This window comes from Euleptes europaea, chromosome 17, assembly GCF_029931775.1.
Source record: "Euleptes europaea isolate rEulEur1 chromosome 17, rEulEur1.hap1, whole genome shotgun sequence".
NCBI lineage: Eukaryota > Metazoa > Chordata > Lepidosauria > Squamata > Sphaerodactylidae > Euleptes > Euleptes europaea.
Window position 1 is genome coordinate 22,808,735 of NC_079328.1, and position 11,480 is coordinate 22,820,214.

At 48.0% G+C, this 11,480-nt stretch overlaps 1 protein-coding gene across 1 annotated transcript in view; it reads right to left on the minus strand.

Annotated features, from left to right (window-relative positions):
- Nucleotides 1–10,557, minus strand: part of PLEKHG4 (pleckstrin homology and RhoGEF domain containing G4) — a 51,247-nt gene extending 40,690 nt beyond the window's left edge. Inside the window, exons 1-3 of the mRNA XM_056862858.1 lie at nucleotides 10,519–10,557; nucleotides 4,191–4,406; nucleotides 57–180 (exon numbers count right to left, since the gene is read on the minus strand). Of these exons, the coding sequence (XP_056718836.1) occupies nucleotides 57–180; nucleotides 4,191–4,248 (182 nt within the window). The 5' untranslated portion in view covers nucleotides 4,249–4,406; nucleotides 10,519–10,557. The remainder of the gene's footprint in view (nucleotides 1–56; nucleotides 181–4,190; nucleotides 4,407–10,518) is intronic.
- Nucleotides 10,558–11,480: the final 923 nt, after the last annotated feature.

The window sequence follows — 11,480 nt, forward strand, 5'->3', positions numbered from 1 at the left end:
TGCTCTTCTTGCTCTCTATCCCCCCCCCACACACACACACAAATGGTCCCACAAACCTGAGAATGCTGCGCAAATACAGGAGGAGGCGCGTCAGCTCGCTGGTGTTGCAGTGTGGGTTCAGCCAAACTGTATTCCTCATTGTGATTATAATCACGGCACGCCCGGACTTGTCTCTGGTGCCTGAAAAATAGGGATTTGGTTTTCAAGCAGCCGGATGAGCTAGCTCTCCTTGGTTTCCTCTGGAAAATGCTACCTGTGGTCACAAACTGGCAGAATCCCTTGGCAGCAAGCAAATGTCCTGTGCCTCCTAACTGGCGAACCGCCAACCGGTGGGATTTTGCCTTGATGGAGGACATCCCATCTACGCCACCACCCCATGCCACATTCAAAGCAAAGCCTCTTAACAAACAGAAAAGCGGCTATACTGGATCAGACCGGTGTGGGTCATCCGGTCCAGCATCTCGTTTCATTGAGTGGCCAACCAGATGCCCCTAGAAGGCCTACAGGACAGGTAGGGAGGCAAAAGCCTCCCCTGGTATTCAGAGGGTTACTGCCTCTCTGGACATGGTGATTCCATTTAGTCAACATCGTAGTAGTAGTAGTAGTATAATTTATTGCGGTCCTTGTCCAGTATTGCAAAGTTAAAACATCATTAAAACAACAGTAGTTCAATATAACAGAAAAATAGCTACAAGGACATATGAGCTAGTCAACTGGGTTTAGAACCCTGCATCAGCTTTAATATTGTTTCCCCGTGTCTTACATATCCCAAGACAGAATCTAGCTACTTGTTTGGATACCCACTGGTTTCTATCAGATGACAGATATTCCAGTTTAGCAGCATCAGATTCATCAAGAAATCCAGCTAACACTGGCTGGAGATATTTTGATCTGGCCTCCTTGTAATATGGACATCTCAGAAGCATGCACATAGTTTCCACCTCCCCCATCGAGCATAAACATAATTTTTCTGCGTATGGGATCTTTTTGAATCTCCCTACCAGCAGTCAACATGGTTAATAACCACTGATGAACCTATTATCCCTGAATATGTCAAATCCCCTTTTCAAGCCAACTGAACTAGTGGCCATCGCTACATCCTGTGGCGGTGCTTCCTTTTTATTTGTCTTGAATCTACTAATCATCAACTTCATCGGGTGCCTGTAAGCTCCAGGGTTATATATGAGGGAGAAATGTCCTCCCTATTGACTTTCTCCACCCGATACATAATTTCATAAAGCTCTATCATGTCCAACCGCAATTATATTTTTTTCTAAACTAAAAAAAGCCCAAACTCCTTAATCCATTCTCCCATTAGGAAGGTGCTCCAACCCCTCAGCCATCTGGGGTGCCCCCCTTTCTGCACTTTTCCCAGCTCTGCAACATCCTTTTTGAGACAGGGCAGCCAGAACTGCACACAGAATTTCAAATGAGGCCACGATCCAGGTCCGTACAAAGGCCCTACGATACCGGCCATCTTGTTTTCAGTCTCTTTCCTAATAATCCCTAGCATAGAATTTACAAACAGAGTCAACATTTACATCAAGCTATCCCACAAGATCTTGTTCTTGGGCACTCAGTGCCTGTTCAGACCCCTTTGGTTTCTTACACAGCCCCAAGTCAGAAGAGTCTCTTATGCTCTCCTCCTCAGAAATAACCTCAGGGTAAGTGGGCTTGTGGGGGGGGGGGAATCACTCGAGGAAAAAGTTTTCTCCTCCTACAGCCTGGGCAGTGCATGCTTCGTGTGACTGTAGGGTTCCCCTAAAATGTGGCATCTCGTCTCTGGTAAACCATCCCAGAAGCTCTTAAAAAAAAAAAAATCACTCAACTCTTAAGACTACAGCCCCAAAATGGAAAACATAGGTGCAGTCTGTTGAAATCCCAGAAGCCAGAGAGGGGCTGATCACAGCAATTTTTTGCTCCTCCCTGTGGCTAGTAATTCCCAGTTCTTTCCCCCTACAGGCATCCTGTCCTTAAACCTCTAAATCAGCCTTCCCTCCTCCTGGAACATTTATATTCTGGTCCGTCCTAAGGTTCAAGCAATGCAGACGTAAGCAGAGTTACACCCTTTTAATCCCATTGACTTCAACTTAGAAGGGTGTAACTCTGCTGACCTGGATGGCCCAGGCTAACCCCGATCTTATCAGATCTTGGAAGCTTAGCAGGATTCGGCTCGGTTAGTACCTGGATGAGAGATCACTAAGGGAATCCTGGGTTGCTGTGCCAAGACAAGCAATGGCAAGCCACCTCCATTCGTCTCTTGTCTTTAAAACCCTATGGGTAGGCATGCGTCTGCTGTGACTTGACAGCACTTTCCAACAACTCTGCTTACAACTGCATTGTGAGTGGCTTTTTTAAAAAAAGGTCAATTTTTCGTATTAAAAAAATAAAACACATATATCTGCTCTTGCTACCACAGCACTCCCTAACCTGTAGGTCTTGCTCAACCCTACCACTCATGTTCCGTAGGACTGAACCTGGATCTTTCTGCAAAGAAAATGCACCCAGCCTAACAAACAAGAGATATGGAGATTTTGTAAATATTCCATGAATGAATGAACAAACACCACAAATACAAAAACGTTGGAAAGCTGGAAGTAGAGAATATTAGCTGAAGAATATAAGAACAAAGGTAAGCTGCAGCAAGATCGTGGACTTTCGGGGCTTTCTTTGTGTAGCCATTGGCCTTTTGGGGCACGCACACATGTGGTGGAGTTGTTGTGTTTCCGCACTGCAGAAGGTCCTGTGAATGTTGCGACACAGTGTGATGTAGTGTCTAGAGTTTGGGACTAGGATCTGGAGGACCCAAGTTTGAATCCCCTCTCTGCAATGGAAGCTTGCTAGGTGACCTTGAGCCAGTCCCTTTCTCTCAGCCTGACCTACCCCACAGGGTTGTTGTGAGGATAAAATAGAGGAGAAGAGAACGGTGCGAGCTGCTTTGGGTCCCCACTGGGGCAAAAGGCAGCATATAAATGGAAGTAATATCAATAGTAATTAAAAAAAACTTTGACCCAGCTAGGCATCCCAGCATACCACATACCAAATGAGGCTGGTATCTGGAATGAGGAAGAAGAAGAGTTGGTTTTTATATGCCGACTTTCTCTACCACTTAAGGAAGAATCAAACCGGCTTACAATCACCTTCCCTTCCCCTTCCCACAACAGACACCCTGTGAGGTAGGTGGGGCTGAGAGAGAGTGACTAGCCCAAGGTCACCCAGCTGGCTTCATGTGGAGCAGTGGGGAAACAAACCTGGTTCATCAGATTAGTGTCCGCTGCTCATGTGGAGGAGTGGGGAATCAAACGTGGTTCTCCAGATCTGCTCCAAACCACCACTCTTAACCACTACATAACGCTGGTCATGTGCCGTCTCAGGACAGGTCAGAGATCCAGTAGCTGCACCAAACTGCCTCCGTTCAGGGCAACCTTCCTCTGTCACTGTCATGGCACAGATGCCATGGAAATCAGCTCTACTCATTCTGTCCTGCATCTACTGTGCTTCCTGCTGCTTTGTGATGGAAGCTGCAAGCAATGAATGAACTGGGGCAGAAGCCCTGATCATGTAGGGATTCTACCCCACAGCCTTCCCTTCTACTGAAGGCTGACATTTTCAGCACTAATAGACAAAAGGAAATCACAGAGAGGTCCTCTCTATACCACAGCAAAACCACATCCTTCCATCCATCCGTCCATCCATCCATCACATTTTTATCCTGCCTTCCTCCAAGGAGCTCAGGGTGACGTATTTGTTTCTCCCTTCCCCATTTTATCCTTACAACTGCCCTAGGTTGAGAGAGGTCGACTGGCCCAAGGTTATCAGGGAACTTAGTGGCTGATCATAGAATCGTAGAGTTGGGACCACCGGGGTCATCTAGTCCTACCCCCTGCACAATGCAGGAAACTCACAACTACCTCCCCCACACACACCCAGTAACCCCTACTCCATGCCCAGAAGATGGCCAAGATGCCCTCCCTCCCATGAACTGCCCAAGGTCATGATGGGGGATTTGAACTTTGGTCTCCCAATATCCTGGTCCCAACAGTTTAAGCACCACACCACATCGCTTACCACACAAAGACATATGGGAACACCACCAAACCCTGTTCACGGTCTCTCTCACAAAGCAGCACACCAAAAATCAACGACAGCCTAAAAGTGATGGAGGGAACCCTTTTAGCTGCACTCCTGACCTGGCAGGCAGGCAACTCCACTCTGCAGCACTTCCAGATTCACATCCTTCATGGTCATGGGAACTATTTGCGGATTCCTGCCACAAGGAAAGCACGGGGGCTTCTGGTGTGCCGCACGCACAGCGCTTTCTCCGCAGGTGCAGCTGGGATTCCCGGACCCCAGGCCAGCTTTTCCAGCTTCTCCATTGACTTGTTCTCCCCATTTGAATGAAGTTTCTGCCAAAGGAAAAGAGACATGGACACACGGTAAAAGCAAGCTCTGTCCCTCCCTTAGGAACCAGTGAACATTGTGTGTAACAATATTAAAAAAAAACACCTTAAAGTTTCCTCCATGTCTTTTTAATTGCCTGTCCAAATAAGTCATGTTTTACATCTCTTCCAAAATTTACACAGGCTCGGGCCTTCAAGGACGTCTGGGAGGTTACGAATTTTACAGTCAAGAAACAACCACTGAGAACTGGTATAATTCTGTCGCCAGCCCCAACAAGGAGGCTGGAGGTTCTGTGCAGACGCCAAGGGCAGCCCAACACACAGTATGGGACAGTAGCTTAGCCTAGAAGTGACAGTTTACCAAGAGTCTGTTTGCAGCCCTCTCACAAGACTGAACCTCTGAAAGTCACACCTGGCCACTACCCCCACCTGGGCCTTCCAGGAACACCCTCAGGCCATAAACTAGAAAGACGAAGGGAAGCTAGATGTTAACTGCCCCTCCCATGTCACAGTCGATCCATCACATTTTCATCCCGCCCTTTTTCTACCAAGGCGAGGCACTCGGGTGTTCTTTTCCCTTCCCCCACTTTATCTTCACAACAGTCTTGCGCGCTACGTTGGGCCCCAGAGTGTGTTCCTGGACCAAGATCACTTGGAGAGCTTTATGATGGCGGTGAAGTTTGAACCTGGGTCTCCCCCGCCCTGTCCTAGTCTGCCATTCTAACGACTGCATCGCGCAAGCACCACCATGCAAACACGTCCTTGAAACCACCATCCAAAGTCAGGTGCTGAGGATCTGCTTATCAGGAACAGGACCATGTTATATCTGTCCAATATTACAAATCCTGAATATCGCAGAGCCTTTATGCTTCTTTGGCATAATGCCCTGCCTTCCAAGTTCATAGATGGGATATATAATAAACGCCCATTAGAAGCATGTAGATGCATATGCAAACAGGATACTCTTGAAACCACTGAACATGTGCTATTTGAGCGTAAATTATATGATCATATTCGCACAGGTCCATTGATTCCATTATTAGTGGACTGCCCTAGATCTCTGAGAAAACGTCTAGAGCTCCTCCTATCGGACACAATAGTTAACTTATCTGCTGTTTAGCATGGACAGATTTGCTTGGTTACCAATGAAAATAAGGCAAAGATCGCTTAAGTCTATACAGTAGCCAAGAAAATTGGGAATGTGTATTCTGCATACGGTATTTATCATACAGGTGCTGAGAATCACCACCCTGGATTCCATGCCGAGATCTCAGCGGTACAAATCTGGACTCCGTTCTGTTCCTCTGGCCTTCAGTATCTGCCCCGCATTTAGCGGTTTCCCTCCCTACCCCCATTGCCAGCCTTCCTCCCCATGTGTATGTCTGCAGAAATATTCTTGCCCCTCAGGAAAGGAGTGCCAGGCCTCAGTCCAAAACCCTGCCACTCCAGCTCCGATTCAGGGCGGAATGTATCTGGTGCTAAATGAGGATTGGGAGGTTCAGGGAATTGCTCCAGGGTCTCTTTGCATGGCTGCCCCGGCTTGTCTCCGTCGACTTGACTGGCAGCCATCCATCCGTTTACCATGTGATCGCTACATCAGCACAGCCCAGGGGAGAGGGGGCCCCAATCCAGGGCTCAGGCAGGACAGCTTTAAAAATCGTCCCATGTTTGCGGGGAACGTTGCAGCCACATTTTGCACCCTTCAATGCAGAAGGCTTATGAGTTCACAGCTGCATTTCAATAGGGCAGTTTGCAAACTGGGTGGCAAGCAGATTCTCAGTGTAAAAGGCTTTTCCTCCCCCCTCCCCCCCAAAAAGAACAGATAAATAGTTATTAAACATGCTACAGAAAAAGTCCTCTGGCAAGGAAAGAAAATAAATCTTGCCCTCTCTTGTTCATGGGGCCTTTCCTACAAAACCCACGCAGATTCCCCCCCCCCTTTTCAATGCACAGCAGTAGAATGGACTGATTTAAATCAAGGCCAGAGAAAAGCCCTAGAAAGATCACTGACCTAAACTGCGTCTCCCTTTTGTGTTTTTTCTGTTCCTTAAACAAAGTGCATGCTAACTGAATGTTGTAACAGTTAATGCAAATAAATAGAACCTGTATACTGCCAAACCACTGAAAAGGCTGACCCATGGAATATGGTTTGTTGTAAGGCACTCTTTTTTGCCCCTGACCTGGATAGCCCAGGCTAGCCCAATCAATCTTGTCAGATCTTGGAAGCTAAGCAGAGTCGGCCCCGGTTAATGTTTGGATGGGAGACCACCAAGGAAATCCAGGATCCCAGTGCAGAGGCAGGCAATGGCAAACCACCTCTGTTAGTCTCTTGCCTTGAAAACCCCACAGAGTCGCCATAAGTCAGCTGTGACTTGCCAGCAAAAAAAAAGAAAAGAATATGACATTTTAAAACTGAAATACAGCTTTTATGTATTCCAAAGAGGGCTACAGTTTTATATAGTTCAACCTTAGGCAGCTTTACACCTTTCTGAAGAGCCCCGTGGTGCAGAGTGGTAAGCTGCAGTACTGCAGTCCAAGCTCTGCTCATGACCTGAGTTCGATCCCGACGCAAGTCGGTTTCAGGTAGCCGGCTCAAGGTTGACTCAGCCTTCCATCCTTCCGAGGTCAGTCAAATGAGTATCCAGCTTGCTGGGGGTAAAGGGAAGACGACTGGGGAAGGCACTGGCAAACCGTCCCGTAAACAAAGTCTGCCTAGGAAACATCGGGATGTGACGTCACCCCATGGGTCATGAATGACCCGGTGCTAGCACAGGAGACCTTTACCTTTACCTTAAGCTCTCTGTGCTTAGGATGGCACTGATAAGACCTTCTAATTACAAGTTCAATAATGTCTGTATTAAAAGTTGCATTTGCTTGTACTGCAATATACAGTTCAGGTAACACTAGCAAACAGGTGATTTTTAATTTACCACAATTAATTATTTTTTAAAAAGTGTCATCCATTAACTGAGAGCCAGTGTGGTATAGTGGTTAAGAGAGGCGGTTTGAGTGGTGGACTCTAATCTGGAGAACCGAGTTTGATTCCCTACTCCTCCACATGAGTGGCGGACACTAATCTGGTGAACCAGGTTTGTTTCCCCACTCCCACACATCCTAGTTGGATGACCTTGGGCTAGTCACAGCTCTCTCAGCCCCACTTACTTCACAGGGTGTCTGTTGTGGGGAGGGGAAGGGAAGGTGATTGTAAGCCGGTTTGATTCTCCCTTAAGTGGTAGAGAAAGTTGGCATATAAAAACCAACTCTTCTTTATTTAAAGAACTGGGGAGGCCTTTAGATGACTGATAGTAGCCCCCGCCCCCTTCCCCACCCGCTCACTGCTGTCGAGCAGAGAGGTGTCCTCAGGGATCCATCAATCTGCCCACTAAAAGGAGTTCTTTCCTCGCCTCACGGCTTCCTAAGCTTCTTTGCGGAGGTCTGGCGTTTCAGGAGACAGCAAGCAGTGGAGAGGTTTCCAGCTTCCTATATTTTCCTGATCCTGCTGGTGGAAAATTGGCAGCTATGAAACCAGGCAATGGCCCATGACAGGAGGAGAGGAAAGGATTATTGACCAACTAGCATCAAATTGCTTGGAGGACCTTGGAAGCCTCCTTCCCCAGGCGTTCTAAAGTAGCTGGAGGGGAACAAAGCTATTTTTTTTTTAATTGAATGACAGTAAATGTGTTTTTAAAATAATCTGTTTTAAATTAAAATCTGAATGTCACAATACATGCAAACATGCTTTTAGTACAGTTTTGAAGCTTACGGTGATCCTTGTAGATATCCGCCGGCTATTACTGCATTGGCCTATGCCTTGTAATCAACTTTCTGTATTGTTTAGAGTATACTTTGCCTTAGTTTGCTGTTCCCATTATTCTCTAATTCTATAATCCTAATCATACTACATTGTTCCTTGGTGGTCTAATGCTGTTTGCCTGGCTGCTTTAAACCCTGTAATCCCCCTTTAGTCTCAGCAAGAAAGGTGGACTATAAATAAATGTAAATAAAATAAAATAAATACCATTTTGAATGTTTCTTTCAGTGGACAGTATTCAGGGGCATCTTTGGGTGCGAGCAAAGCCACTCAAGAAAACTCCAGTGCCAGAAGATTTCGGAGCCAGGTAGGGCAAGATGTCCCCTGACCCAGGGAAGAGTGTTGCTACCCACACAGGGACCCTGGGCTGGATCCTCTTGCACCAGAGGAAGACACCATTGTTAGGGGAACTATCTGCGGGGGTCACAATGGCAGCATTGCCATGCCACTCCCTGCTGGAGCAGAATGACACCTGGCCATGTGTCCGGGCAGGTGAGTTAAGAAGATCAGCAGAATGTCGTGTCCCATTTCCCCAAAAAGCACTCTGCACAGGTGGCACACTTGGCAGCCAATGAAGTGTATCCCATATCTCAGCATGAAGACACAATAAGCAGAATGAGCCCAGCAAGGCAATCCAAAACACAGTCACACCCTCCTAAGCCCCACTGATTCAATGGACTTAGAAAGGTATAATTCTGCCCAGGATTGCACTGCGACTCATCCTCTTTTGCAGACAGCCAGGATGCACATCCATAAATGGGTCCGATACAGATGATCTGGTCCACCCTCCTTTTAGCACTATCTGGAACATCTGGATCTTTCTGATTGGCTGGCTGCAACATCAAGTGGCAGCTGCCTCTGCATTAGGGGTCATGTGGAAATACCGGGGCGGATCATAGTCCTGTCCTATCACTGAGCAAAGTTTGAAGACTCCCTCCAGCTTCCGTTGGAGGAAGAGCCACAGGCAGTAGGAAAGATCCTTGGAGGATAGTTGGATTCACCCCACTGTCAATCACAACTGTGTGGGAAGGAGGGAAAGGAGCAAATCTTGTGACTTGACAGCACTCTGTTCTAGCAAAGGAAAGTCTTTTTTTTAAAGCACTCCTGTGGTCACAGCAGGAGGAAAAACTATTCTCGCCGCTCTTCTGTGTTGTTCACCAAAAGGGTCCATTTCTCTGCACATGCCAGAGCTAACGATATCCTCCGCTACAGCTTGTTTATCCTCTCCGATTCCCATCCCCAGCTAATTTCTCCTAGTTACGAAGTTTGTTGCTTAGGAGTTGTCTAACTGGAATGACATCTGCCTGCCCGCATACTTTCTTTTGGGCTCAGATCTACACCCACACTGCTAATGCCAACAGCCACTGCTCTCCCACTACCTGGATGCTCCCGGAACAGGGGCTCACTTGAACCAGATGGATGGGGAATCAGGGACCTGTTGGGCACGCAGTTGGACTTGAGGTTTGTCACAGGAATGTGTCTACCCATGGGATCCAGCCCCATTCCAAAGTTACAGTGAACAAACATACAATATGTGTACGTGAGTTTTCTTTATATGCACATTGAGCAATTCTCCTGTTACATTTGATGCACATTATAGCTGATACTCATACAGACTTAAACCCTACATTCACCCAGGTACAGGTCCCTGGTTTCACCTGTAAAATCAGCTTTTTTACAAACAGATGCAGTATGTATGTGGGGCCACTGTAACATGTGAACAGTTCTCCGGGGTAAGAAAGGTAAAGGGTAAGATACTACATGGGCTGGGTGGGTGTGCAAATTGTGGTGAAAGGAACGATGCAAGGAGGGGGTCCCTGTAGTGAAATCTTCAGATCTTGTTTAGAAATTCTATGAAACAGAGAAAATGGCAGCAGATGAGCAGCAGGGACCAAGCGACAGTATCAGAGGGATGGAATTTGGGCCATGCAGAACACTAATCTCTCCCTCCACCCAATCCAGTCTTCTAAAGCTTTCCCCGGCCCTCTCTGGTTTCTGAGCCTTTGTGCTCCCACTTTCTCAAACTAGACCCCACAAACAAGAGGGTTTGAAACTTTTTTTAAAATTAAAGGGAAGGAAAGCTAAAATGGTGACATACATTACTAATTTACCAAAAGTCTGCTAGGCACAGGAGATGCAGAATGCTCCACCCGTTAGCAACCTCCACTCTGGTACAGGAAACCAGCAAAGAAGGAAAACACCTGAACTTTGTTTGTTCTGGGTCACCTTTAGGTTGCACTCCCTTATTATTCTGACAACGCATGCAAGAGTCATCCTGCCAATTAACCCAGCCATAAAGAGCCCTACCTCTAACAAGCGACACCTTGGAAGCGGCATCCTGATCCCCATTCATGACGCTTGGGCTTCCATGCCTGGCGCTGCCTGGGGACTTGTCTATCCCAGGCGCTGAGAGGGATGGCGCGGTGTCCTCCGTGCCAGGCTTACTGGGATCCAGCTGTTCAGGAGTTTCGAGGGGGGCAGACTGGCACCCGGCTTCCGGGGGGGTCCGTGTGCACGGCTCTTCTCGGCCTGAACCATTTCCACCACTTCCCTCTCTTTGGCCTGTCGAACATTCCAGCCCACAGATGGAAGTTTCCAACAGCAGGGGGCTTCGCTCGCTGGGATGGTCCGCCCAGCATGCTCCAGCCCCTTCCTTGTCAACAGCAGTGGGGAAGCCCTCAGTCCGCATATCAGCCTTTGCTGGAGGACCGCCACTGTCCCCCTGCTGCTCGGCTATTGGCCTTCCAGGTGTTGCCACTGCAGCGCTAAGCTGCGAAGGATCCTCAGCACGCTGTTGAGGAGCATGCACATTCTCTCGTCCTCCTTCCGGGAACAGATATCCCTCTACCCGCCCTGCAAAGGATGAGGGGTCTCCATGGCTGCTCTGCTTCTCCTGTCCCACAAGACCCTGGTGAGCCATCCCTTGGGGCTCTCCCTCGCTACTACCGCCCCTGCCCAACTTTGCTAACGTAGCTGTTTGCTTCAGGCTTACTTCTCCCACCTGAGCGTCGGGAAGAGGGACTGCCACCAGCTGTTCAGAATGCTCAGTTACCCCAGATGACGATTCCTGTAATGGGTGACTGTCTACTGCCCTCCTGTCAGAGACCGGCCCTGATGATAAAAGGTTTGTTACGGGTTGGAGAAAAGAACTTTCTGGCAGCCTCAGCCTGGGGCTGCTGGAATCCTCCTTGCTACTGCAGCACAACTTCAAATGTTCTGCAGGGAGACCCTCCTCACCAAGCACACTACCCTCCCTGCTTCCTCCCAGG